We start from the raw sequence: 25,817 nt of genomic DNA, 5'->3' as shown, positions 1-25,817 counted from the left end.
TGAATTAATATTTCTGGTCATTCAGTCCTTCAGAACTTTAGAACTACCATGTCCAAGCCCTTATTCATAGCTTGGAAACAAAAAACAGATTTCCCTACTATTCAAGTCCAAACAAGTTTCTCAGTTTGAATGAACTGATTATTGACTTGGCAAAGCTGAATAAACAAAATGAGGAGGATGTTATCTCTGGAGCTGTAAAAGAGCCTATATTGGTCATGAGTTTATCCCTTAACATGTTGTGTTTCCATGGGGTAAGAAAAAGACTCCTCCAACTCAGTATTTGGTATCTGGTACCTTTCAGCAAATACGTATTTCTTTATTGTGATTATTTTAAAATAATTTTAAAAATCTGAATTTAAAATGGCTAAGTAGGTGACAATGATTTCAAATTAAGCATCTATAATTTTAAAGGGAGAGCACTAAATAAAAAACCAGTCTTATGGCAGAAGCATGTTTGCTATTTGTTCAAAAACTTTTGTTGACTTTGATAATAAACAGGTACCACTCTCACTAAAACTTCCAAAGGAGGATACATCCTGATTCAGGATACACCTGTCCACAAGGGTACATCCTGAATCTAGAAATGGACAGGCAGAGTGGCCTGCAGTATTTGTGTATTAAAGGGAATTACCATCTTGTGCATTAGGTGTCACTGCTGCCTAGTCACTTGGGATGAAACCTCCTGTGCGACGAGCTAAGGCTCCATGCCATGGGATAGCCTGAGAGATACTGTGGGTGAGCTGTGGATAGACCCTGTCCCTTTGCTCCTCTTCCCAAAGCCCTTCTGTGCAGCTCTTCCTCAGCTGGGGTTCATAAATGTTGGACCAATCATTTCCTTCAGTAAACAGCCCTGGGCTAAGAGTATCTAAAGTGTGATGCTCAATAAAGCTTTTGGAGAGACAGAACCTCATCGCCGTGGCCTGTGAGGTCTGGGCAGCACTGCACCACTCACCTGCAGCTTTACACAGGAAGGAAAACTTCCTGACAAGTCAATGTAGAGGAGTTTATTTGCATCTGGCAAGCAAATAAAACACAAATAACTGATTCGAAGAACACTCAGTTACAAAGGAAAATGGACATTTAAGGCCATTGGATTGAACTGCTGAAAGAAATGGCTACATAAAGGATAATATAGTACTACAGAGGAAAAATGTCAGTGTGTGGGGCAGAATAGGAAGATTTTCTGGGTTTGTTCATGAAGTATTAAAGTGCTCTTAGGTGTTTTCTTTGCAGTGTGTGGTAGTCTCACAACCCACGGGTTTGAAGCTGTTTGAGGTCATACTCTCTTTTTTGAGAATAAAAGTCAGAATCCAGGTTGCACTTCAGGTATAACTTTTTTGCATGATAATATAGACAAAAGCTACTCTGCTTAGTGCCAAAAGCATGTCATTACCTCCCCACAGTTCCTCCACAGATGTATTTTCCTGACCTTGTTCTGTTTCCTTAATTACATGTATATCCATTGGGACATGGAGCCTGCAATCTTCAGCATTTCTATGCAGCTCTTCAGTGGAGAAGGCTTTGAGAAATCCCAGCCTGATGCTGATTAACCAGTGGATCTTGCCTGGGTTCAGGTGGGAAAATGAGGGAGACTGGCCTAAAATGTCTGCTAGGATATCTTTAAGAAGTTAATGGCAGAGGTGGTATAGATTTCTGTTCAGTGCAAGGTACATAAAAAGTGACCTGTGGAATTTGTGGATGTGTGTATGTGTTTAAAACCAAAAGATTTTAAAAATTTATTTCTTTACTCCAGCTATGTCAAAGGATATGGAACATTTTTTTCCTATGAATATATGGTTAAACCATATAAAATAACAAGAATAATACCTTCCTTACCCTTTCAATACTAAAAATGAAATATCCTAAAGGAAAAAGAGATTTGTCCAGGTTTTAGATAAGATCTGAACACCTTCCCATAAAATGAGTTAGGCAAATACCTCTCAGAAGGGTAAAGTCACCAAAGAGCTGGGGTGTTTTACCCCTGAAGCATGTTTTGTATCTGTATAAACCCAGCCCGTCAGTGTGGGGTCCTACAATGGTGGTGCAGCTTGATTTCAGTCGGACCACCCGATGTGGCAGCAGTAGCAGCAATGTGCTATTTTGACACTTTGGAAGTGTTGTCATTGCCTGGCTGTGCTTGGGCCTGGGATCCAAATGTTCCAGGTCTGAAAACAATCAACCAAGGGGCAGCCCTAAGACATCTGAGAGGAACACTTTGAAGAGAGCAACAAAGCTGGGGAGAGGGCTGGAAGGTGTGTCCTGTGAGGGGCGACCTCTTTGCTCTTTATAGCTCCAAGGGGGGGACGTGCTGATCCCTTCTCCCTGGGGTCTAATGGTAGGACATGTGGGAATGGCTCAAAGCTGCACCAGAGGAGGCTCAGACTGGATATAAGGAAATATTTCTTTACCAAGAGAGTGGTCAAACAGTGGAATAGGCTTCCTAGGGAATTGGTCTATTCCTCACGCCTGTCAGCAATTAGCAGGCATCTGGACAAAGCCCTTAATAATCTGCTTTATCTTTTGGTCGGCCCTGAAGTGGTCAGTAAGTTGGACTGGATGATCACTGTAGGTCCCTTCTAACTGAACTACTCTGTTCTGTAGCTAATCTTCACATTTCATCTAATTTAAGAGGAGAGGAATTGTGGCGTAGAAGCGCCTCTTTAGTCCCAGTGAAAGTTAGCACCCTTTAAACACAGATGTAGATACATATCAGAGTTGACCAGAGGAATCCCATACTTGGTAATTTGAATCATCCATTTTAACAATGATATAAACAGTAAGCTTCTATTTTTAAAATAGTGATGCTTAAACTTGTTCTGCCCTTTTTTTTTTTCCTATAAAAAGCTCATTTTCATTGGCTAGAAAAGCAGTTAAAACAAATGAACACTTCAAACTCAATTTGATACTTGGTAGTGATTTTGTTTTATTTTCCCCTCAGAAAGGACATAATACATCTAGAAATAATTATGTAATGATTAAATAGTTTAATCTTTATCCAGATCCACAATATTTATTTTTATTTCCTCATATTAAGAGATAGCAAATAAAGCATTTATTTACTGAATTGTAGTTTTAACTTTGGATTTTCTCAAGCTGCATTTAGATGGAAACTGTTAACAGTCAAAAGCTAACATTATTGATTTTAGTAATTTATTTGTCAGAAAGTATGCAGTAAAGAAGAAAGCTTATGAAATTATTGTTTTGAATGGAAAATTAATAAAGCTAATGAGTCTATGAAAGAAACCATAATGGTACCACAGACTGGGTCTGTGCACCACAGGTGTGATATCTAAGGGTCATGTAAAGTAAACTTTGTCCCTAGAAGGGTTTCTGAAAATGTCCAGCCAGCTCATTGCTCAGCAGCTTGTATAGTAATCATTGAGGGACAAAGTCAGTGTGAATTGCATCCTCTGAAATCTTTTAGTGTTTTCATGCCTTTGGGAAGTGGGTACCTTTCCTCCAAGATCCGGATTCTCTGACCTGTGTGAAGGATATACTCTCTTTAGTGATTTAAATGAGGATATAAATTTTCTTGCTTTTTCCCCCCAACTGTCTAACATATTTCTTAGCAGTAGAAATGAAGAAAAGATTCTTCCCACTCCTGTGAGCTAACTTAAATGCTCAGGGGAAATTCAGGCAAACTTTTTTTAACGTACAACAGAGTCTGAATATGCTTTCAGTCAGGAGAAATGTAAATATCAGAAGTTGCTTAATTGAAAAGACTGAAAATAATGTAAATATTTAATGTAGTGCATGACTTCGCAATGTATTTATAAGGTGAACTGACCTCAAAAGTTTTCTTAACTACATATAAGAGTAGCACCTTTTATCTCATTGGAGTTTAAGGAGAGCTCATTGATTCAGAATATTTTGAAAGTGTACATAAACAGTTTTCAGGTATTAAATCTTGCCTGAATGTAGGGTGTTATAAAATCAAATGTAACTTTAAGCAGGCCCATTTTTTTATAATAAAAATATGTTTGAATAGGAAAAAATATTAGCTGCTATAAAGTAGCAAATGTTATCCGCCCTGCTAGAATTGTTTAAAAATGCATCAGTTTTATAGGTTATTTTGGCTCATGTAAATTAAAATTTATCAGGCTGGCTGGGGCAGGTGATGCCAATGGCCTATGTCTTTCTGTCCAAGGGACTAAAGGTCTGGTAGTTAGACAGTGAGTTTGGAGTGGGTATTTTAAGCTTGGATTCTGAACAAGCTGAAGGCCTTAGACAGAGAGACTATTTATTGCCTTGGCCAGGAAAATAAGAAGGCATTGTGGAGGCTGACAGACTAGCCATGAAAAGAATTCCCTTGACTCCAGGGAGATCCAAAGCCCACCTTCTCAGCAGGGAGTGGTTGACCAGGATGAAAATCAAGCCATGTCTTCATTTGATGAATGAAGATATGCCCTGTGAGAGTCCTGGTGGCTTGTGGAAACAGGTAGGTGCGGAGCCTACCTGCATGCCGTGTCTGTGACTGGGGCTCATCTTATCTGCCTGTTCCCTCTGCCACCCAGACTCATCCTCATCGCCTTCTCCTTCAGCTGCCAGGAGCACCCTGTGCAGTGGGTGATGCAGCAGCAGCAGCCAGGGGCTTGCCCAGGTCTTTCTGAAGCAGGGAGAAGAGGCATGAAAAGCAAAGAGGATGTGTGGGTCATGGAAAAATCTACCAGCAGCTCATACGTCCCTTACACAGCAAAACTGGAACTGGTAACACCTAACACAGCTCAGTCACACTTGTCTTGTGAAGCTTTAATCACCTTTTACACTGCTCATGCAACAGCAGGTAAGTAAATAACCAAAAGGAAGTAACTCAAGCGGAGCAGTTCAACAACCTCCCATGTCTCCTCTGAGCTGCAGTATCAGTTGGGCCTTTTCCCTGGGGCCCATATTTCCCTGGGAAAAGCCAAGAAGATTGTTATATCTGGACAAAATACTGCTTTTCTTTGCTGACATTTCTCTTGAGGGAAAAGGTGTTTTGAAGAAAAGTTAAGCTCAGAATATTAAGCCTGCCTCAAATGGATGTGTCACTTTTATTGGAATTCTAATTAAACATCGACTCATAAAAAAGAATACCTTCCCAATTTAAATATGGCTAGCTCTCATGTCTGTATGATTCCAAAACTTATGATGACAGATTAATGACTAGACTGAAAGTCTGTCATAACCTGGTAGGATAAAGCTAATCCAAATCGACTATATGCCATGATTTTATGACACAAAGTTATTGAAAAGTACAAGAATAATTAAGTGGCAATATAATGGAGGAAGCATTTTTCTGAGCTCTGGCACTGTGGACAGAGCCTGCCACCTGATATGGTTGGTTAGAATAGCAGGTCTGGAGCAGTAATACATTTTTATGCTACTTTTTAAAGAATCTGTGGCTCAAGTAGTCCATCACTAAAATTCAGTCTGAAAAAAATTGTGACAGCTTTGGCAGTTATAAAACAGAGGTGCTTTGTTTAACTGGGTGACACTAATTATAGGTAAGAGCTCTATAAACACACTGCTTTGTACTCTGGAAGCTGGACAACATACAGTAAAAGTCTGGCATAACAAAAATGTCATCTATAAATAAACAGAAAATAACTGCATTTTAATTGAACACCGATAAGAAAGTAGGTTAGGGGAACTTAAGCTTAATTTTGAGTCTTTGTTTCTTCCTTCAACAATGTTATTGAAAAGGTCTTCGGAATACCTCCATCTGGGTCTTTTGGTGGCGTCACTTATATGCAGGCTGAGCTGTGCACTGATCCAAGCTAGTCAGTTTCATAAAGTTGCTACTGTGGTCCAAATCTCTGTGTCTGCTTAAGACTGGCTACAGGGACAGAGCAAGTGCTTGGTCTAATGATGACCAATATCAGAGACAGCAGAGTCCAATCAGCATTACATTCTGTCTGAGCCAATGAATCTTAGTAAGAGGCTGAAGTCAGCTTACATTTGGTTTCAGGACAGAGCTAGGATCCTTGCACAAGCCCTGTACCCCTCCATGCAGACATACCAACTTCATTAATGCTACATGGATTTACCTGCCTTGTGCTTTTCCTTTGAACAGAGGAGATGTATGCCAAGAGATGTCACTTTCTTCTTTCTTGGTTGAACTGAGAGTGGCTGAGTATAGGTGTCTGATAGAGATAGAGAGAGATCAGACTGTTAGAAACAGATTAATTAATGTCAAGTATTATATACACTGCAGGTGAGATTCATCTCCACTATCCTGTATGTCTGAAACCTACATGAAGCTTATCTATGCTACTTATCCAGAGTTCTCTGTAGTTGGTGGAGGCAGTAGTGCTGCTCCAGAGGATGAGTTACCACATGAGTAGTAGATGCTTATGCTGTGTTATGTTGCTGTTGTAGAATAGCTTTTTAGTTACTTAAAAATGCCTGAAGTACTGTAGGTACGATGTGCTTTGTCAACGCTTTACACACAACTTATGACATCTGGCCTTAATATATTTCAGACACTTCAGTGCAAACCGTATTTTAAGTATTGCCGTAATGAGTATTAACGTAGAACAAACTAAAATGTAGAGGTGTTCTGGTTTGTAATTAGAAATATGTGTTCTGTACAGGTGAAGTATGTTTGGGATAGGTGAGAGAAATGCATGCAGCAGAGGTCAGGGTGGTGTGTGGCTCCTTTGTCAGGTGCTGAGGCACTACAGTGCTCAGCACAGCTCAAGCCCCTGTAGAGCAGGCTGGACTGTGCCTGGGAGGCCAATGTTTCATCACCTGAACGCAGAGTGAGGGAACAGGTATGCTGTTTCCCTTCATCCTTGAAAGCCTGAGTTTAAACAATTTCTTGCCGTTTCTGCAGAAGGGCTAACTCCAAGTCACTTCGAAACGCCTTCCTCCCCCAGATCCACCTCTCATTTCACTGCATTTTGGAAATCCATCTGCAGATCTCTGTGGTGGTGGAGCTGAAGAAGCAGGCAGTGAGCTCTTGGATGCAACGGAGCACCCAAGAAGCTCCGTTGAAGAAAGGTGGCTGTGGCCTCTGCTTATGGGACTTTTCCAGTCTACCTCAGGGCCCAGTTTATCGAGGATGGTTTCCATGTGTCCTTTTATTCCAAATCCCATCCTAAAGGCCCAGCTATATTTTAACAATCTGTGAAAACTTATTGTAATTATTCTTCTGTAAACAGCGCGAACAGCAATCATCCAACCCTGTGGATGTTTTCGCAAGTTGTATCGGCCATCAGTCACAAACTCAGTAACAGCACAGTTGTGTGGCTGACACCGCTGTGGACAGCGGTAGGGACCTGCTTTCCTTCAGCTTCTGGTGCCTGCCTCCCCATGGCACCCGCTGGGGCTGCTGTCCCTGGCGCTGCCCGGGAGCCGCGGCCGGTCCGTGCCGGGAGCGGCGGAGCGGGAGCGGCAGCAGAGGGAGCTCTGCGATGGGGAATGGCCCGGGCGGCCCGGCAGAGCGCAGCGCGCCGCAGCCCGGCTTTGCTCCCGGCCCTGGAGAAACCGAGCGAGCCGAGATCTGCCGAGAGCCCACCCACCCCTGCCGAGCAGTCACGGGCAGCGTTGGGATCCTTTATTTACCGAGGAGCAATATTGCCAGCGATATCCTAGCCGTCCCCACGCTGGGATAGCGACGTGACTTCAGTTCTCTCTCGGAGTTTGACCCAGCAGCGCACGCCATAGAAACGCTGCACAGAGATGGCATTTGTGTAGAAACACTGACCGTGGGACACCAGTGCGAGAGCAGGTGGGCCGCAGGCAGCGTGGGCAAGGAAAACCAACGGGGTGTGCATGGCAGCTGAGGCACCTCGCACGTTCTGAGCATGACACGCAAGGTGAAAGGCCGAGGGGCAGTAATTACAATTGCAGGAATGCAGTTGGAAGCCTGAGTGCTTTCTTGGGATCAGAAAATATGCTTGTGTTGTTGGGAATGAGGGAAGAACATAGAAAAAGATATGAAATAAATTAGTTAAAAACTCCAAGTGTATTCCGAGTGGGTTTTCATGCCTTTGTAATTGCTGTACTTAAATTACCAGGTATATCTCTCATTTCAGCAGACACTTCTCCTAAGTTTTCAAATAATATTTAATTAATATTTAGTTTCTTTTACACTACTTGCTGCAGAGCAATAACAAAAATTTAGGATAACTTCTTTTCAAAACACAACCAAACTAGGTAGCTTACTCTTAGAAAAGCTGAAATAACTGGAATACTGCGAGCTAAGCAGCTCACAAAAAGTGTGCTAGTTACAGCTTTGTAACATGGACATAAACATGAAGTTTTATGTGCCTTTCTTATATTACCAAGTAGTATATTTTAAAACTCTAGTTTGCCCTGGAGTTGTGAAAAACATTAAATACGTTGCCAATTGGAAATATGACTGTTTATTTTAAGTGTCACCTGTAAATTAAAAATTAAATAGAAAATCAAACTGAAAAGAGAAATTCATTAAATTGAAATAAGCCCAAGTGAATAAGTGCAATATCTCACTCAAATGAAAAAGCATAGGGCAAGAGCTTGTTTGCTGGAGATTTTTGTCCTCCCTGTGTAGTTTTTGTCCGACATTTCTAAATGGTATGAATACTTACAAGTTCTGGGTATTTTCAATTACTATTGTTAGACAGAAAACCAGCTCCAGTTTCTTCAAACCTTATTTCATTGAATGTGTCTGAGTCATAGGAAAAGTCATTCCATCATATCTAGAAACTGTTTTTACTCAGAGCACTTGTCAGGAAAGAAAATAAACAAGTATTAGTTCCTGCCACCATTCATTTCAGAACAGTTACAACCAATATAATTAGGTCTCAGATTTTTTTTTTTTAGAGGTCTGAATGAAAAGATATAAGATTATATATGTCAGTTGCTGAGCATTTGGCATGAACAGCTTTTCCAACACTTGCTCTGGTTATTATAAGGTTTGAGTTGTAAATGACTGCATTCAGCAGCAAACCTGTCAGGCTGGAGAGCTTTTCATTAAATGTTTGATCTAGAAATTTTTAATCAGTGCACAAATAAAACAAATTATTAAAGCACTACATCAGCTGCAGTATGTGTAATTGGGATGAACGGGGTGATGTAACTGGTGGGGAACAGCACAAGCATTCTTGACAGAAGGCCTGGAGCTACAGAACTTGTTACCACTGGAGATGAAACAGTGCCTGAGTCTTAACCTGTATCTTGAAAATGGTAAGATGCACCTATTAAAGACATTTCCAAATAACCTGGTGATAAGTCATGTACCTTGCAGAGCTTTGTTGGAGAAGCTGGGGAGGGATCACCTTGTAGAATATCTCCTGTTTGTGGAATAACGCTGGGATGGAGCGTGTACTGAAAGCACATCTGATTTTATTCGTAAAAGGAAAAATAAGCATTTTATGTTCTTAAGCTTTTTACTGCTGTTCTCTGTCTTAAGTGAAGGAACTTTAGGAAGCTATCTAATGAAAACTATTTTGTGATTTCAGTACATTAATCAGGGGTAGTAGCTGTAACTGCACTGAAATCAATGGACCTACTATGACTTCAGTAGTTGAGATGCTGATACAAGTTATATTAACATTTTAACTTAAAACCAGGAAGTTTTGTAGATAATCTGGTTAGTGAAATTTCTGAAAACATCAGCAATAAGGTGTTGGAAGTACACTAACAGTGAAAAGGGTAGCTAATTTAGATTAAAAGCCAATACCACAGAACAATCTGATACAATTTTTAGGGTGGTTTTGTTTAACATTTATAGCTAGACTAAGATACAAAATTTCTAATTTTTAAGTTTAGTTTCTTGTCTTCAAAGAGTTTAAGTTAGGAAAGAATACAAAAGCAGGGCGTTACATTTTGCTCAGAAGTCTGCAATAAAGCTAATGTTTCATGGCTGAGAAATCTGCCTTTTGTCACTCTTTCAGAGACTGCTGCTGCAGGTTTGTGTGCTTGAAGTCAGCAGCTGGGGTTGCTCAGTGAATATTCCTATAGTTAGACTCATGGGTGAAGTCTTATCCCTATCCAAATCACCAGAATTTTTACTGCTCTTTTCAGGGGAGCCAGAACTTTGTTTTAAAACATTAAATTTGGCAGCAGCAAGGGATTTGTGTATCACAGGGGTTACTGTCGGCCTTGTGCTGGGATGCCCATGCAAACTTTTGAGTGTTTTCATCTTCAACCTCAGATATGGCAGAGGTAGAAAAACTTGAGCTCTGCTTCTGATCCAGAGCCTCACAAGTCAGAAACAACAGGAAGAGAAATAGGTCTTGAAATCACAGGATGCGTCATGGTTAAACACAGCCCTTGTGACAAAAACTCAGTGCAGCAACCAGATCTGGCTCTTGGTCTCTAGAAACACACAATGACTAATGCTCACCACATGGGAAGGCGCCAAAGATAAATGAAAGCAATTTTTGGTCAAATATCTTTAAACTCCCACATTTTAATTCTGCATGGCTGCCAGTCTTTGGTGGTGTCTCCTTGCAGGATGAGGGACCTGGAGGTGTTGGAGCACCAGCCACGAGGGCAGAAATGGTGCCGAGGGGCTGTTTTTGGAAAAATATGTCTTTAGTGCTTTGTAGGATAAGGGGATTAAAATGTTTTATTAATTGGTTTGATGGAAGCTGGTTTGGCCATGGTTCTCTAGGCCAAACCAGCTCCAAGTATAGCTGTGCAGCCTCAGCTGGCTCTGCAGCTCCCAGCTCTGACAGAGGTGTTGTGCCTCCCTCCCATTGTGTCCTTCTGGACCACTGTAGGGACAGAAAATGTGGCTAATATAATTTCCCATCATCTTTAGTCTTCAGTTCCACTGTATCTTTAAAGTAAAGTGTTTCTTTCATTCTTTTTTCCTTGTAATTTTTTTTTTTAAATTTATGCCTTGCCTTTTGAACAGCAATTTATATCCTGTGTGCCTTATCTCAGGTAAGATAAAAATAGTGGCTTCACTCCATCAGTGTAATCAGTTGTGTTAATATCTCTGATTGTAGGCTTGGCTCAGAGTTTGCATTACCCCATACAGGCTGTGTCTGTGCAGGTACAGTCTATAGATACCTTTAAAAACTACCACACGTATAAAAACAAAAAAATCTGAAGGATGAGAGTAGTTTTTAAGGGATATTTTAGAATTAAAAAATTCATTATGTTTTCCTTCGTATTACAAGTCTTTAAAACTTATCACTTGAAATTGAACAACTTAGTGTATTTTGCCTCCTTTCTGTATAACTTTCTAAACACGCTCAGACAGAGTATAAGCCAGTGCTTATATATAGTGAAAGAAGTTCCCAGTTACAGAGTGAAAATCATCCTGTGTTTCTCTATATGGTAAACAAGAATATAATTAGACGATAGAATTTGCTGCCTTTAAAGAAGGTTGACTTTGGTATGGCCAAGTATCTAATAATATCCCTGTTAGCTCTGATCAGTTTATTTCTTCTCTGATTCCCTGAAGACCTCCCTACATACTACACCTCATACTTTGCCTGGCTATTTTCTGCTCCACTTGCAAGACCAATGCTTCCAAAAGAAATTAAACTCTTTAGGAAGTGCTTAGGTCCCTGTTTCAAAGCTACTCATTCTTTTCTAGAAACACTTAGCACCACCAGAATTCTAGACAAACTTTCTCTCTGTTGTTTCATTCCTGAGGCATGGACAGCCTCGGCATTTTTCTGTGCATGTATTTTAGTAACTCACAACATTTCTTCACCGTCTCTGATTGTCGTACCTGCTGTTCCCTATATGTCCTCCCCTGTGGGGAAAAACTGGGATGCAAACACCAAGTCAGCAATTCATAGTAAAACTTGTATGAGAATCACCACGTCTAGGATTTCAGCAAAAGTTTTCTTTTTCCCTTGCACTTCCAGCAGGCTTTTTTCCATTTCTTAGGGCTTTCCACAAACAAATTGATGTCCCCATCAGTTGTAATTGCATTCTTTTATTCTACTGTCCTGCACACAAATAAGTTGTTACATTTCATTTCTTTCCTAGGTATTTTTGGTAAAGAGAACCAGCTCTATCGCTCTCTGGCCATTTGATTTTCATTCTAGCCCTGTGATCTTTACAGCCCTGTTTATTCCATGCTACCTTGTGCGGAGCGTCATCGGATCTCCTGGCAAGGGTTGTGTTGTTTTTCTTTCCTGACATTAGCTATTTATCTTTGCTACTGAAACAATACTTGAGACCCTTTAGGAGCACAGCTTCAGAAAAACAAGTTCTCCCTTCTTCCACGATGCATGGTTATTCCCTAAAGGCATTTCTAGTAAACCTTGCTTTAGCTGAATGATTTTTAGTGGTGCTGTTTGCTTAAAGGAGCTAGGTAATCCATCCTGGATATATAAGTGCATTCATCTTTTCTAGCAGCAGAGACTATGAAAAGTTGTTTTATTTCCCATTCTGATTTCTTTCAAGCTTGGATGTGTCCACTCCAGCTATACAAATGGTGACAATGGGTACTCTCTGCCTAGTTTGTATGGTGGTTATTAAGGTAGAATTGAAGTTAAGTGGGATTTTTTTGAGCTAGAAGGATGATATTTGATTTCTATGCTTCTCTATTATTTACTCATATAGACCCCCCCACCCATCCATGCTTCCTAGTAATTTATTGACAGGGCCTTGAGAGACTTTTATGCTGACAAATATTCCATGGATTTACTTTTATTCTTATTCTTACAAATGAAATATATAACTTTCAACAGAAAGAGTTAATTTATTGTCTCATTCGGCATCAGGTAAGTCTGAATTTCAATTTCTTGTTTATTTACATAACATGCTAATTTGGTGGCTAGGGCTGCTATTAGCTAAAGTTCAGCTATGTCTGAATAAATGTCTTATTTATTCCTTTGTGTAATATGTAAGAAAAATCCCTCCATGAAAATTCCAGTGCATTTCATGTACCTTGTATTTTAGAAGCCTTTTAAAATTTGTTTGTCTTGAGTATTGCATTGCAAATGTAACTGTCACATACAGTGTGTTGTTTGGTCTCTGAGGGGAGGGAAAGGAGAAGGGGAAATCAGGTTCAAAATGTGTACTGTGTCTTTTGTCCTACTTCTCAAATTTCTGTTGCTTTCATATGTCATTTCTTCTTTTTAACACTACTATGCTGAAGATGGAGACAAACTTAATGCATTTTAAAATAAAATAAATGACCTTCAAATATTTATCTGTCTTATTTTCTTGCATTGTCATCTAAGATTAATGACTGTTTCAATTTCAAAAGTGAAGATACTTGAATGCTTCTCTCTTTTAACCAAAGAAGAAAACATGCAAAAGAAACTTGCATAATTAAAAAGTGAATAATTCAGAAAGAGATTAAGTTTAAATCGATGTATTTTTTAATACCAAGTATCGAACATGCTTCAAAAATCCAATCTGGAACTCACCTACATACAAATAAAAGTTATATAAATGTTTTCTCTAGGAGTAACTAGGAGAGGCATTACTGCCTGAGTCTCAAGTCTCCAAAATATTTGCAAACTACTCCAAGTATTTTGCTCTAGTTTTTTTCCAATGTAGTCATACATTGGACCCTGTTACATTTTAATAATTAATTACAGACACGGGATGAAATGTTGGCCCCACTGAATCCATGGGAGTTTTCCTCTTAACTTCAGTGAAGCCAGGATTTTACCCATGGAGTTTCATCAGCAAAACACAACAAGCCTGATTCTGTACTTCAGCTAAAATAAAACCCAGGACATATTCTATGTAACAAGAATGAAAGCAAAGCCGTACCCTTTCTAAAAAAGGTTTTGCTCATCTATGTGATTTTGACTAAATGAAAGTTTTTGCACCTGTTGGAGTAAAGGCAATAAAAAGTAAACCTGCTGTTGTTGTTTTGGAATGTGTAGCTAATTTTGTAATACATACCAGAGTAGTGCATCCTAAATTTAAAAATTGCAAGTTTATTCTTTTTTCATACACTAGTAATATAATCTCTAAGTCACATGTGAAAGTACCATGTAATTTATATAGTCATGATGTCAGCAGTATATTATGTAAGTTCTTAGTGGCAGATGAGGTTTAGTAGTGCAGACTGATTTTTGTTTTACTTAATGTGACTTTTAGCAGTTTTCCTCTTGAAAAAAAGGTTTTTTAGCCCTTGGATCACCATGGCTTTTTATTTCTTCCTGATAAGGCTGTTATTTAGAAGTGTCTAAACCAAATCATTCTAAAAAAACATTACTGACTTTCCTGACTGATGCTTGTGTGAAATGCTGGCAGTGCTGCATGGCAGCAAACACTTTACTTCTCTTGCTGCAACATCACAATTACAAATTCTGCAATTACATGGGAGCTGCTGGGATTATCCCTCATCATCTCCTTCTCAGCTTTTCAGCTAGAAAATAAGGCAGAAGTTTGACCCTCCCTGCACAAAGGCTATCTAAGCAGACTATGCAGAGAACTGAAAGAGGGGTTGTGAATCCACAAACTGTGCAGATCTGCATTACAACCACTCTTCAGCCCTCACTTGTGTGCCAGAAAATGAGCCCCTGGCAGTACACACTGCTTTCATAGAGTACCTGCACATTCTCACACAAAATATTTTCTCTTATTCTGTTTCAAGCAGCAAAACCCATGAAGTGAGTAATGTGAAGGTGTGAATGAGACATCTTTATAGCACATTTAAAGGAGGAGGAACACCTTTGTGTCTCTGACATTCATGACATCCCCAAGAAGAGAACCAGTAGAAGACAGTCTGTTAAAAAAAAAATTACACATAAAATGTCTGTAAGATCTTTTTGCCACATGACTCCGTAATTTTTATCTGTAAATACAGCTGTAATGTTATTTGAGTCCACTAATAATCAGAGATGTGACAAAATGAGACAGATTAGAATTAGTATTTTTTTCCTTCTTGTTTAAATACGGTTTCTAAATTAGGCTCTCAGAAACAAAGATGTCATACCTTTCAACCCTTTTTTTTTTACCTCATTCTGTTCTAAGACTAAAAATACAACAACCCACCAACTTCAAAAACAACAACTCAATAAACTAAAACCAACTAAAATCCAGTCAGAGGTCAAAAGTCTATCTAAACCTCTGTATGTGTCTAACTGGAGCTACAGCACCTAAAAACTGTTTATCAAATCAGTCTTCTATATCATGCACATTGAAACAATTAAATTATTAGGAAAAGTATTCCAACAAGCACAGCATTAAAAATGATAAATACAAAAGAAGTCACGCAGGATCTCTGTGGAAGAAAAATAATGTGAATAATTTTGTTACCTCATGCCAAAGAGCCATGAAATAATGGTGTCTGAGTATGGAGGAAACAAAGTGTTCTTTGAATTGTTGAGAATGTAGAAGGAAATATAAAGTCTCTCTTTTTGGTCTTCTGGAACAGAACACATGGCACACAGCTACAATGAAGAGATCATTCAGGTATCTAGGATCTGACCTGCTTGGAGAACCACTGTGTACCTGCTTGCCCACAAGAGGTGAGGAGTTAAATGGCATTGTGTATCAGAGCTGAGAGAATACATATGCCTTGCACAGGTATCAAGAACACATGTACATTGGGATCTGAAGGAGAGGAGTTTGGTCAAACTGTGCTTCCTAACATGCTGGCATCACTCATGAATGGAGCAAGAGAAATGATGAAAAAAAGAGGAGACAATCCTCTTTCTTGCAGTCCTGGGCCTCGTGTGCTTCCTCACTGTTGTCACCAGGTTGAGGAGGCCAGCACACACCTTTCTGCATGGATTAGCTTCCATCTCGGGCTTTTCTGTGAGAAGGGCTGTGCTTCTCCATTATTATGCTCACTCTTTTTATGTGGCACAAGCACGACCTACGGGTACCCTTAAGTTTACCAAAAGAAAGGAGAAACATGGAATAAGACTGATTTTGGGTAACTTACGAAGAGTGAAAAGCCATCATTTTAAGTGTTGCTTAAAGCTCAGTTAGATGCACCCAATCAACACATCTTAAACAATGGATAAAAGCCTGTGGGTCTAGAGCAAGCCTCCTTCCACCAGCTAGCTCTGTGGCCTCTCAGTAGTAACACACATTGATTTTGTCCTACAGACACTCAGCAGTTTAGTTCAGACAGGGGAGTTTGGTGTCATGTGATTTGATACTTCACAAGCAGCCTTCCAGGAAGTGGAAAAGAAATGGCACTTTTCTGGGCTGTGGCTTCTGCAGCACAGATGAGGTGAAATATGGGCAGCTCCTGCTTGGCTCATCCAACTTCAAGTCACTTTGCCTTTGCAGATAAACTCTATCAAAGAGAAGATGAATCCCCTATTAGATCCATTTTCAGTGCTCACATAATCTTGTAAAAACCAGGAGGTACTGCTAGGCATCTTTATTTCCAGAAGGCATAGAACTGTGGCAATTAGTACTCTTACGGGACTAAATGTGCTCCCATGTAAATCCATATTACAGATGTATGTAGAAACCTTCCCTTCCAAAACATTTGCTTGCTTTGCCTGTACTCCTGCTGAGACCTGGCTCTCTATTTTATGTCACCTGCTTAAGACACGAATGTCATTAAGAAAAAGTGAGACCATCAGATGAACGGGTGAGGAGATGTACGCAGAGCACAGAAATGCAGATGTGACTTGCTTGGCATCCCACAGGACTGTTTCACATCCCTGCAATGTATCACACTTCCTTTCCTCTCCAGTCCACTCAAGAAATGATACAGTTGAATAGGAACACTGCTTACCATTTACATTTCAGCTCATAGAACTTTTAAAAAAATATTTGATACTACTTCTGGTTAACTCTACTTATTCACCAGTTTCTGTCTCAGCTTTAAGACTAACCTGGTACTTCCTAGTGAGCTCATGAAACCATAGAGAATACTTGGTTCCCTTTGCTGATATCCCATTCAGTCTGTTACTAAAATAAGGAGAGGTGAGGTCTGAACAGAGATGTAGCAATTAAGAAATCGAGCATTTCATAAAAACAGCAGAATTACATTTGTTCAGGATATCACTAGGATTATTATACATTAAATAGCATAATTTGTCCCCCCCTTTAAAATGCATTTTACTATCACCATGGATTAAAGCATATGTTAAGATCTAGAAATCAATTTTTCCACTTACCATTTTATTTCTTAGGCTTCACTTCTGTGTGACTAGTGCTGAATTACTTTTTTTTGTGGATAGTTTCACATTATAAATGCGGAGATGTGAAGTTTTAGTAGCACATAAGGATATGAATAAATTACTGTTTGATTAGACTAAAAGATATTGCTGAAAAGTACTTGTAACAAGATAATTGCAAGTGCCAGGGCTGAGAGTAACACTCAACACTGGCAGCAGCGTAGTTAAACATGTGGTTAATGATGTTATAGGAAGAATGGGTATGTAAAATATTCAGCTGTACCAGCAGTAAATATTCATTTTATGCAACAGCAATAGTGACTTGCTGAGACTGATATTTGACATACAAAATTCCTATAATTATTTTAATATCTTTACTTCCCAATGATTTTAATGATATGACAAAGATTTTAGGTGTTTGCTGAAGCAGCACTACTGTCATTTACTCTCAGTCAAACAAAATGTCATTCTAACTCCTATCACTTCAAATGTCTGAGTAGTTTTCATACCAATTACGCTACTGTTGTAAAGAGTGTGTTCTTTTGAGGTTTTATACTTACAGACTAAAACTGACAAAGACCTATATGGTAAACATTTGTTTAGAATACATAATACAGAAAAGTATGTAAGTAGGGATTTTGCCATCAGAAGAAAGCAGCTTTATAAAAGCCTATGTATAAAAATAGAAAAGCAGCATATGACTTTGTACCTTTAAATTAGTTCATGAAAAAACAGGTAGTGCCTCATGGAGTTGATTGCTCAGTACTTTTCATTACAAGTTTCTTCAATCTCTTAAAATCATTGCCAAGTTTTGAACCATTTAGGATGGAGTTTTCCTGCCCTAGGCAGGAATATTTTGGAAAGCTGGTTCCAAAATTCAATCACTCCTGAAGCAATATTCCGTAAAAAGGAAGTTTCCTTGCCTGACATTAACCCGTATCTCACAAGTTGGTGTTTTTTGTTCGTTTGTGGGTTTTTTTTGGGTTTTTTTTTGGAACACATAGTGCTTTTGGAACAGGAACCTGAAGTTCTGCAGAATGATCATTTTGCTGTTCCAGGAGGTGCCTTTGATTAGACTCTAAGATTTGTTCAAATTTGTCCCCGGTATAGAGCATGTTCTCAAGTTACGGCTTGTCAGCTGAGCTGTGGTAACTGACTCTGCGTACATTCCTCATTTGCCGAGTGGAATATGCTAATTCAAACCACCTTTAGAGGAGTTCATATTAAAGAGTTGTTCTTCACAGTGACAGCACACAAGCAGACATCAGCTCAACTTGAAAGCAGTAACTTTTCAGGCAGAGGAGCGTCTGTTGTACTCTCAACATCCCACAGTTTAAATCAAGAAAGAACTTGGCAATTACGTTTTCTCAATGTCCTTTCTCTGCTCAGTGTCCCCAGGCTGAAGGCATCGACACATTTTCTTCTCTGTGAACTGCTCATCCACCAGTGACTGAAGTGAGCATAGAACAAAACAAAGCTGCATCTCAGTGCTCCTTTTCACATCCCCATTGAGAGATCAGAGTGGTTGCCTTAGGACAGAGAGAAGGTTGGTAGCAGGCAAAAGAAAAATGGAAATAGAGAAGTAAAGAGCTGGAAGAGGGAGGAGAGCAACAGAATCTGAGGTTGGCAAGTGAAGCAGAAGTTGGGCATGGGGAAAAGCACTAATATGTGACACATACTGCAGCAGATTTAAACCTCAGAGGAACCGTTGACATTATTTTGTACTCATTCTCCCCCCCCAGGACTACAGCTCATTTCAAGAGTCTTTCCTCGGGCCCTGAGACTCATATCATGAACCCAAACCCTCTCTGCTCCGCTGTCAGCGAAAACCAAGGTAACCACCTATCAAAGCATTTGTCACCACCCTCCAAGGGGCAGATACACACAAACTGCTGCCACAAGCTGCCTGTCTCTTTAAGTGGTGGAGATCTGTCCAAATATGTACGTGGCAGGTAAAGCTATTGAGCCAAACAAAGTGGTGGTTCTGTTCATCTTGCTTTTAGGATCTTTTTTTTTTTCATGACACCCTGGGCAAGGCAGAAGGATGTGGAGAATGTTCAAGTCAGGAGCTGTAAACAAAAAGTATTAAATTAAAGTACAGTAAGTGCCCAAAGTGGGCCAACTTTTTTCCTCATCATAATCTGTGTACAAGTCACATGGGGTCTACAATATCATTCATAAGAAAGGATCACCTCTAGATTCATAAAGTATAGCAAATACTTCAGCTAGCATTTTGTTTCCTTCTATTTATGTCAAATTCCCCATAGCTGAGTATGCTACAAATGTAGCTGGCAGCTTTGGGCCCTCTTATTCTTGACTGGCATCTGAATTCTCCATTGCCATTTGCAGTTTGGTCTCATTGAGAAAACTGGAGAAAAACAGCACTGCAAGCCCAGGAAAACCCATCGATCAACCGCGGTCTCAGCTACATGTCTGTGAGAAGTGTGAGTACATAAATTGTACGATGAAATCTCAATGAGAGTTGCAGAGCTGTTTCCTGCACTTAAATCTTTTTGTCATGGCCTTAAAAACTTCTTTGTTTGTGTATGCTAAAACCCTTCCTGTGAGACAGAAATAACTGCAATTATTAATTTAGTCATCTCTGTAGTTCATAATTCCAGGACGTTTAGAGGTAAGGCACTTTGCACTCGATATGCAATTTCCAAAGATAATACCTGACAAAACGAAGGCTTACAGTGACAGCGTCATTGAGCTTTATCCTAAGGAGTTAAATGAGTTCAAAACCTATCATCAGTCACTGATAGGATCCGCTTCTGTCTGCTTAAATCCTGTGTAAAGTGCCAATGAATTGTTAAAAGCTGAAGATGATAATTAGACAGCCTAATATAAACCTGTGAAAGAATGGTATTATTAGGAGTAAAGTGCTGTATTATTGCCCTTTGTAAAGTAGTTCCCGATTTTGGCAGTACATGTCATATTACTCTCTCCTCTGTTAATGGAGTATCAAAGAAAAACCAAACTAAGCAAGCCATTGCAGATTCTGAGACCCTCAAAACACTGAGGTTTCCTCATGAGACATTCCAGGCTTAGGTGCTAAAACACTGCATCAGAATTAAGTCATACCTCCTGGCATGAATCAGCTGCTAAATCCAGTTCAATCGTGTATCTTTGACATGAATACCTCCTGGATAACTGCAGTGTGGAGTTAGGTGCCAAAGGAACCTCCAGACCCAGGTGCTAGAGGCACTGTTGAGGAGCATTAGGCATTGAAGTAGTTACAGGGTGGAACAATAACTGTGTCACCGGTAATCGTCCCAGACGACGACACAGAGACACTGCCAGCTAGGTGCAGAATGTTTAAATGTTGAAAAAGCACTGAGACACTCGATTATATCAGTTAAGATTCTTTGTGACTGCGCAGCTCCAGCGCCACTGGTTCCGCCGCGGCATCAAACCCTGCCCGGCGGACACGCGTGGACCGGGCACACCTGGGCAGGTGGACAGCGGCGCACTCTCCCAAGGCTGCAGCTCGGGACGGAGCTTTCCCTCCCTTCTCGGACACCGCGTTACTTCTTAGACACTCTCTAGATAAAAAAAAACCTCAAGCAAACAAAAAAAGCCGAAAGAGTTCGGGGCTGCAGGACCCGAGTCCCAGCTGAGCGCGGGCCTCCCCTGCGGCTACGGCTCAGCAGAGGCTCCGCGCCTGCCGGAGCTCGGCACGGCCGGGGACCGGTTTCCCCCGACTCTCCCCGTCTCTCCAGCGCCCGGGCATCGGTGCCGGAGCCCAGAGCCACCACTGCCCGGGGCACTGGGGGCGGGACGCCGTTTCCAGGCTGACTCACGCCCGCTCCGCCCCGCACCCCACGGGGGCGGGACCGCCCGAGGCCGCGCCCCCGCCCCGCGCTCCCGGCCCCCCCGTCCGGCACGGACCGCAATGATTTAGAAGTTCAGGAATCCCACGTGACGTCACGGAGGGTGATGTAATGCTTCTCTAAATAGAACGTATTGTAACCGTCCCTCAGTCCAACGTGGTTCCTCCGGCCGCGCTGCCGGTCCCGTCCCCGCCGCGCCGGGCGGTAAGTTCCTAAAAATACGGGGCTGTCCCGGGAAGGCGCCCGGCGCGGCGCGCGGCGCGCCCCGCAGCGCACCCCGCACGGAGCCGAGCGCAGCAGGGCAGCAGCGCCGGGTGCGCGGCTGGGGAAGGGGCAGCCTGCAGCTGCAGGGGCTCTTCCCTCCGCCACCGCATCTGCTCCGGAGGCGGCAGCGCCGGTCCCCGCCGCGCCGCTGCCGGGCGCGGGGATCCCGCCGCTCCCGCGTCCCGCCGTGCTCGGGGAAAGGGGGGCGTGAGCGACCCCGCGTCCCGCGGAGGGTCGGGCAGGGCAGAGCGGCGGGGGGCGGGAGCGCACGGTCGCCGAGACGCGGGGAAGCCGGGTTCCCCGCCCGCACTTCAGCGAGTTTGGGAAGTCTGCGCGCTGCTTCCCGGGATGGGATGGGATGAGATGGGGCGGCTGCCGCGGAGCGCAGGCAGCACCCCGCTGGTGCTGCCCCGAGCGGAGCGGGCGGGTGGGGGCAGCTCCCGGCGGAGGCACCGCGGCGTCCCCGAGCCCACGGCGGGCTGTACGGCTCCAGCCTCTGTGTGCCCCGGCAGCACCCGGCGGTGACAGCTCGGCGGCGCGCTGCCCCGCCGTCCCCTCTCCCCGTCGCCCCCAAAACTTCTGGATAAGTTTCGCGGCGGCGGCTGTGCTTCCCAGCGAGCCGGGACCAGCCGGCGGTGGCCGCGGAGCGGTGCGCGGGGTGGTGCGCGGCCGCGTTCCCCGTGAGACACCCGGGTGCCGGGCTGCTGCCGGCCCTTACGTCATGCTGCGGGCCGGTGCGGGGCTGATGCTCCGCTTCTGATGCCCTCGGGTGCGGGGCGGGGGCGAGTGTTGACACGGTCCCCTCTCTGCAGCCCTCCTTTCCCTTTACAGCCCCTCTACTCCTCTCATCACCTCCCTCCCCAGCTCCGTGTTCCCCCGCCACTGTCCTCTCTTACAGGGGTCTCTCTCTCCCCAGCGAAGTTTTCAGGACGATAAGAGCTGCAGGAGTGTAAGGGGAATACTTGCTAAACTCTGCCTCCTCTATTATTTATATCCGAGCATGGTGAGTGATCCTTCATCTCCAGGGCTCAATATAAGCTTCAGAATTGGAAAGAGAGGTTGTTTCAGAGATGGGGGTAGGAATAAAGGAAAATGACATGTCCATATGTTGTTTGGTTTTTCTTTTTCTTTTTTTTTTAATCCAGACCAGTATGAGAAGTGACTTAAGCAGCAATATTAGAAGATTTCCATATATTATCAGTAAGAAACAGTGCTTAGCTAGATGAAATTGAAGCTTGAACAGAAGCATAACAAGTGCTGTGAAGCATCTTACTTGGGCTTTTTTTAAGACTGCAGTTTGTAGAGAAAGATTCACCCGCTGGTGTGCACCAGACTTTCCTTGTCTGGCCATTTGGACAAGCAGCAGTGCGTCAAGGAACAGTGGTTTAGGAAAACTTTCTTGTAAGATACTCTCATGCAGAGATAATCCAGAAACTGGACTGAAAGAAAATTGAGTGGTGGAAAGTGAGAGCCGAATGCAAAAACTTAGGGTAATTTGTGGGAATTTTGCTGAAGGAGGTATGCTTCCGTAAGGGTACGGTTTATTTTCAGTATGTAAGTGTACAGTGGTGAAAGTCCCCGCTCAGTGTTTTGTAACTTTCATGTGGCAAATGAGGTTGTCGGTATCAAAAGCTGGAAATTCTTAATAAAATGGCTAAACTCCTTACTTGTGACTCCTTAATCCTAAAGGGAGCTGTACAGGTCGCAAAGCACTAGGGAAAAGTGTGATTAATGATCAGTGATTAGTGATAAGTGATTAGTGGTTTTATTCAAACTGTTACCTCTGACCAGAAGCACACATCAGAGGATTAACAGGCTCTTTAGATAAATGCTCATTAGTGGAAGGGGGAAAGCAAAGATAATAGGCATGCACACAGGGACAACTTTCTAGGAAAATCATTCCTGTCTCTGGCATAATAAGCTCTATTAGCAGAAAGGCTCTTTAATTTAAAAGTTGCTTTTATCTTGTAAATCAAAGATAGATGTAGAAGTTTGCTGCGCTATTATAGCCTAAATTTTCCCATATCCACTAGATGTGGATTATCTCGGTAGTGATATTTTATTAAAAAAAAACCACACCACAATTGAATCTGTAAGAAACTGAACATTCCCAAGGGCTAAAGCCCTGCATCCCGAGGCATCTGCTCCCAAAGCCTGCTGGCAGCTAACTAGATGGCGCAGTCCTGTTCTGTGCGAATACACACTCCTGGGTTATGAACTTAGCAAGTAGCAGCTTGCTAGGTGTCCTTCAACACTTATAACAAAGTTGATTCTGTGCTGGGTTGGAGGCTAGACAGTGCTATGAGTTTGTAGTCACATTTTCCACTTCAGTTAATCTAGGGAGTTAAAGGCTACTGGAAAAATTAGCCTCATTTACTGAAAGAGATGGTGAGAGAAAGAAGAAGAGAATGAGAGAGGGGCAAATAGCTACAGCCTGGGACATAACTCTTGATTGCACTCTTTTGTACTGCTTAAATGAAGTACAGTTCTGATGGCCTTAATTAATGAAGCCTGAAAGCTCTTGGGAGTTTTTTCCCCAGCTATCACTGGCAAAGTGAGTAGTTTTTTTTTTATAAGTAACTAAAAAGAAGGAACAGTTGGTGTGGTGGTTGAACAAAACAACTTGGACCTGACTGTGCTCTACAGATTATGGTAAGGAGCCTGTTTTTATGATAACTAACCAGGGATTTTTCATTAGTCTTTATTATACATGGATTGGGAAGAATTGGTATCTACTGCTGTTGATGGACGTGGGGGTTTCCTTTGTTCCGTTAGCTTGCATGGGATTCATGTTTGGTTTCAACTGTGGAGATCATCAAAGTTTCAAAACTTTAAAAGAAACACTTGAGTGAAACAGGAAATAGAAATAATGAACTTATGGCATGAAAAAGAAATAGCTGTAGTCTCCTATTGTTACATCTTTAATTGGAGACTCTTAGGAATAGTCAGGCTAATGCTTAAAATCAAACAGTTTTGTAATAACATATAAAAAAGGCAATAAGCGCTGTCTGCCAGTCTTGAATATTGGATGGCACTTTTCCAGGATTTAAAATTGCAATATTTTTAAAAGTTTACACATTTAGAACAAGCGGAAACATTTTCCCCCTTCCAAAACACCCATTTATAGTTCAGCTTCAGTTTATCACACTCCACTTCTGCTAATTTAACCCAGGGAAGGTAAAGGGAAAGAAACCATGTATATACATTTAAAGAAAAGATAGAAGCGAGATTGTACATGTAATTTTATTTATATCACCACTTAGCAGAATGACTTACACAGATAAAGAGTAATAGGTGCTTTTTAAATTTGATATTCACTTCCTCGTGCTGAGAATCTAAAATGTGGTGCAATCACATTTATCCTGTTCACTGCTGAGGAATCTTCTGTAAAAGATTGCTGTTGTGAGAGCTGGAGTTCACTCTGGAGTTGATAAGAGAGAGGTAATCTCCTAGTGCCTTCAGAAGGCAGCTTTTACATACTAAACCTTTCAACTCTGTGTGGGCAGAATCTCTCTGAGCTCAGTAAGTCTTGCAGGATGATTTGAAACTGGGTTATTAACTTGTCTCCTTGTGGCCCTCTCTAAAAACCTGTTTCTGTGCCCCTAATCAGGGTATGAGGATTTTAAATATTGGAAGAGTTCTTGCAAGGTTGTTGTTGCTTTTAAAACAATTTCTTTAATCAAGGACTTTTCCTCTACTCTTTGTCATCCCGTGTCTCCTATTTCTGCCATTAGTTAACTTCTGGATTTCCTAAAAACCTGTTGCTTTGAGGGTTTATACCTATGTTTATGTATTATTAGCTGTCTGTCAAGCTTAATTTTAATTCCAGTGGCCGTCTTTCGTATAAACTCTTTATTACGAGGAAACTATTTCGGGTCAAGATTTTTCAATAAAAGAAGAGCAAAACTGTTTTTACTTAAAACATTTTAAAAATTATTATTAAGAACCATGTGATTTATTATTGGAACAAATGGGATTTTTTTCTTAAGGCCCATGAACACTGATTTTTCTTGAAACTCATTACAGGAATACTCTACTCAGTAGATGCAGTTGCTGGAAAAACAGATGAATAAAGCAACAAGTCTTTGAGTTCTGCTTCACAGGTCTAGGTGATCTATTGCTTTGATTCTGTTTTGGTTATCTCATACTGATCAAATTAGTAGGCAGACATATATAACTAAGCCAGCCTATTTGGCTTAATCTTTCATGTGTAAACTCTCATTGATACAAATACATAAGAGTCCTAGTGGAAATATTTAAAATGCTTTGAGATTCTGTCAGTTATAAGTACTAACTCCAGGGCCGATCAGACAGCTTGGTAGGTCACTCTGCAGTATCCCAAAACAATTTCTGTTGATTTGCCCTCTCTCCATGCTGCAAGCTATTCAACCCCTGATCCCTGCCCCCCACCCCCCCCCCCCCCCCCGCCCCATTTCTCGGTAAATTATCTCAGCAAATTATAATGCTCCAGAGCTTTTAGGGCTCTAGCCTTAAAAGAAAAAAAATAAGCTTTTAGGGGTTTTGCATTTCTCTGCCTAGAGAAATGATCAAAGTTGATCACAAATTTAAAGCAACAGTTTGGAATAAAAACTATGAAAACATATTTTTTCCTCTTAGCAAAAGTCTTATTACTATGCTAATTTACAATTCTGAAGGTGTAGTATTCTCTGACACAGACAAAACACTCATCTCAGACAATATGTTATCATGCTGTATTTTAACTCTATCCACGTTA

At 41.5% G+C, this 25,817-nt stretch overlaps 1 protein-coding gene across 5 annotated transcripts in view; it reads left to right on the top strand.

Moving 5' to 3' along the window:
* The first annotated feature begins 20,932 nt into the window (after positions 1-20,932).
* CREB5 (cAMP responsive element binding protein 5) overlaps positions 20,933-25,817 on the top strand; it is a 258,063-nt gene continuing 253,178 nt past the window's right edge. The window contains exons 1-2 of one of the 5 annotated variants that reach the window (XM_032108995.1): positions 20,933-21,022; positions 21,999-22,085. In XM_032108995.1, the coding sequence (XP_031964886.1) occupies positions 22,083-22,085 (3 nt within the window). In that variant the 5' untranslated portion in view covers positions 20,933-21,022; positions 21,999-22,082. Of the gene's footprint in view, positions 21,023-21,275; positions 22,086-25,817 lie in introns of those variants that run through there. The other 4 variants (XM_032109033.1, XM_032109006.1, XR_004240139.1 and 1 more) reach the window with 4 other exon arrangements.

The sequence above is a fragment of the Corvus moneduloides genome, chromosome 1 (assembly GCF_009650955.1).
Source record: "Corvus moneduloides isolate bCorMon1 chromosome 1, bCorMon1.pri, whole genome shotgun sequence".
Lineage (NCBI taxonomy): Eukaryota > Metazoa > Chordata > Aves > Passeriformes > Corvidae > Corvus > Corvus moneduloides.
This window is presented reverse-complemented; position numbering and strand designations above follow the sequence as displayed.